Source organism: Pinus tabuliformis, chromosome 3_1, assembly GCF_031772625.1.
Source record: "Pinus tabuliformis cultivar Carrire ecotype Pingquan chromosome 3_1, CPIR1, whole genome shotgun sequence".
Classification (NCBI taxonomy): domain Eukaryota; kingdom Viridiplantae; phylum Streptophyta; class Pinopsida; order Pinales; family Pinaceae; genus Pinus; species Pinus tabuliformis.
In genome coordinates, this window is record NC_142301.1 from 473,872,989 (window position 1) to 473,876,572 (window position 3,584).

The 3,584-nt window shown below is 45.7% G+C and overlaps 1 protein-coding gene across 1 annotated transcript; it reads left to right on the plus strand.

Annotated features, from left to right (window-relative positions):
• The first annotated feature begins 278 nt into the window (after positions 1-278).
• On the plus strand, positions 279-1,679 carry LOC149187836 (uncharacterized). Its single transcript, XM_089409785.1, has 2 exons — positions 279-939; positions 1,060-1,679. Exons 1-2 carry the CDS (start codon positions 279-281, stop codon positions 1,677-1,679), a joined length of 1,281 nt encoding a protein of 426 aa, XP_089265911.1.
• The last annotated feature ends 1,905 nt before the right edge of the window (positions 1,680-3,584 follow it).

Consider the following 3,584-nt stretch of genomic DNA (forward strand, 5'->3'; position numbering starts at 1 on the left):
TCTTTGCCTCCCACATCCTCGCCCTCCTTGATTTCATCCTCCAGGAAGCCCTCCTCCCACCCTTACTCCCTTCGCCCTTGGCCCTCTCAGTCGGACGCCTCTGGTCCACAGGCCGGTTTGGGTATTGTCCCACTGGGCCCTGGATCTCTGTCCTCCCGGGGTAGAAGAACCGATCTTTCCAAATCCATTAGGCGTGCAGGAGCGGAAGTCACATCTGGGCGCAAATCCACCATTGATGGGGTCCTTAGAGCAGCCAAATCCTCGAGGATCAGCCCCCCATGAAGTGTCTATCTGTCAATTTTCAGGGCCTGGCTAGTGCCCCAAAGAAACTAGCTCTCAAACGACTTTTTGAGGTTGAATTACCTGATATCATTCTCCTTCAAGAAACACTTGGCCCTGCAGAGGCTATATCTCTTTCCTTAAGCACTCTGGCAGCCAGATGGAAGTTCCTGGCAATTGATGCTAATGGAAGATCGGGGGGAGTGGAAATTGGTTATAACCCAAAATCTATCAGGCTGGACTCCTCATGGGGTGGTCAAGGATTCATGGGAACAGACATATTTTCGGCGGATCTCGGCCTGTCCCTTCATATTGTCAACATATATGGTCCATGCCAACAGAGGGAAAGCTTCTGGAGACAATTCTTCAATCGTAATCTAATGGCTCTTGATCGAATCATTCTGGGAGGAGATATGAATTTTTCAATGGGATTCAGGGAATCATGGGGTTCAATGGCGCAAGTGGACACCATCATAGAGTTCATGAGAATTACCTTGGATCAGAATGACTTCATTGATATACCTATGCAGAAACCACTGCCCACTTGGAGAAACAGAAGGGTGGGAGCATCTGCATTAGCTCATAGATTAAACAGGTTGCTGATGAAAGGACCCCTGATCCATCAGTTACATTTCTACAAGCAATGGGTGGGATCGGGAGGCATATCATATCACTCCCCTATCTTATTGGAAATATTGGGCCCTCATCATAAGCCAAAAGCCCCATTCAAATTCAATCATGTGTGGCTTCAGGACTAAGACTTTACTAAATTGGTTACAGACTACTCGAAAGCACATGCCATTGACAGAGAATCATCATTGGCTAGGGGATTCTGTAAAAATATTACTGAGTTAAAACACCTAGTTATCAACTGGGCAAAAGAAAAGAAAGCAAGAGAAGATGTTCAGATCACACAAGTCGAAGAAGAACTGAAAGTTCTTCTAGATGAGCGGAATCTGGGTTTCGTTATGGGAGATGACAAAGCCCGACTGGTGGAATTGGAAAATCAGAAGAACAATATTCTCAGGCAGAGGGAGGAATCGCTCAGATTGCGCAGTAGGGAAACATGGCTAAAAGCAGGGGATGAAAACTCAAGATTCTTCCACAATTATGCCAAGGGAAGGAAAGTGGCAAACACTATCTGGAATCTACCCCTACCTGAAGGAGGTTTTGCGGACTCCTTCAACAAGCTCTCCCAGCTTGGAACGGAGCACTTCAGAGGTTTATACAAGAGCCCTGCTGGCACAAATTTGGCAGAAATCATCAATGTGGCCACTCATTTCCCTAGATTTGTAAATGATGAGGACTCTGCAGATCTCACAGCCCCTGTCTCTATGGAAGAACTGGAAAGCACTCTTAAAAGGTTCAAGAAAGAAACGAGTCCTGGGCCAGATGGCTAGACTATAGAATTCTATATTGCCTTTTTTGATCTCATGGGAGGAGACCTGCTTGGGGTGATTTAGGAAAGCAGAACATCGGGGTGCCTCTATAATGCCATAAACTACACCTTCATTGCCCTCATCCCAAAATCCAACTCCCCTACCTCCTTTGATGATTTCCGCCCCATCTCACTGTGCAATGTACTATACAAGATCATCTCAAAAAAATTGCTAATAGGATCAAGCCCATTCTATCAAAGCACATCGCCCCCCAGCAATTTACTTTCCTAGAGGATAGGCAGATTCATGAGGCCATTGGATCCGCCCAGGAAGCGCTTCATTCCATCTGGACTAAACACCTCAAATGTATACTCCTAAAGATCGATCTCGCAAAAGGATTTGATCGTGTCAGCTAGCTTTATATCAAAATGATCCTTATCCATTTGGGCTTCCCACATCCCCTCATAAATTGGATCATGGCCTGTATTACTACACCCTCCTTCAGCATCTTGATCAATGGTTCTACCTCCCATTTCTTCCACTCAGAAAGAGGACTCCGACAGGGCTGTCCACTCTCGCCTCTCCTATTCCTATTGGTCATGGAAGGTTTGAGCTATCTAATCATCACTGCAAAAAGGGAAGGGACTCTGAGAGGTCTTAAGATAATAGAAGAATGTTACCTCACTCACCTACTATTTGTAGACGATGTATTAATTCTCTTGGATGGCAGCATACAGGACTCCACAAATTTCTTCCTCATATTAAATCTTTTCTCACAAGCCACAGGCATGGATGTCAACCGGATGAAATCTACCATAACTCTGGCCAGGACCTCTGTAAATGAGTCTCAAACTGCCCGGCAGGCTTTCCCATACACCCCACAATTATTGGACAGGGGGCTTAAATAATTGGGTTTTTGGTTAAAACCCACAAGCCAAAAGATCGTAGATTGGGCTTGGCTTGTAGCTAAAGTGGAAGAAAGGCTATTCTGTTGGAGTCACAGATACCTCTCCAGGGCTAGGCATTTAGTCCTGATCAAATCAGTGCTGGAAGCAACCCCGGTATTCTGGATGGTGCTCGCCTGGATTCCTCGGCACATATTGGCTCATCTACAGCAACTATGGAACAGATGTCTATGGGTAGGTAGTCAAGACAAGCATATCTTCGCCTGGATCGGATGGCAAAAGATAGCAATTACGAAGAATTGGGGAGGTTGGGGGTTAAAGGTGCTCCCTATCTTTGCACAAGCTATGGCTACGAAAATGAGCTGGGCACTGTTAACATCTCAGAGTTTATGGACCCGTCTCACTTATCACAAATACATCTGGCCTCTCAGCACCCTGAATTGGATCAGACTTCCAAATTGGAACAAATATGGCATATCTTCCATATGGAAAGCTCTAATACACTCTCTTCCCTTAATTAGAGACAATCTGGCATCGAGAATCAGGGATGGTACTCGAGCTCGGATTGGTCTTTACCCTTGGACTAACAGTGGCGGGCGGCATATCCTCTCACAAGAACTGGTGGAATACCTCCTCACACAGGACATCAAAGTAATTGCGCAAATTGTTGATCAAGAAAACTCTGACATATTCCACGAAGCATGGAAAACAGTGCATCACCTAAATCTGCCCCGAAGATGGCACCCTGAATGGCAGGAATACAGAGAGGCTCTCATCGAATCACATATCAGAATCATAGAGGGGCCAGACGAGCTCATATGGAATCAAACCGAGGATGGAAATTACTCTCCTAAGGCAGGCTACAAGCAGCTCATTAGTCATAAGAAACCTGATGTCTTAGCTAGCTGGTGTCATAACATATGGAAACACTCTGCAGCGCCATGCTCAAAACTATTCACCTGGTGTATCTTGAGGAACAAGATTCCCATGGGGGAACATCTTTTGCACAGGGCACAGTGTG

Coding starts and splice junctions, on each gene's coding strand:
- LOC149187836 (XM_089409785.1), top strand. CDS start 279: ATGAAGTGTCTATCTGTCAATTTTCAGGGCCTGGCTAGTGCCCCAAAG. Junction 940..1,059: donor GCAATGGGTGGGATCGGGAG/GCATATCATATC, acceptor AATTGGTTACAG/ACTACTCGAAAGCACATGCC.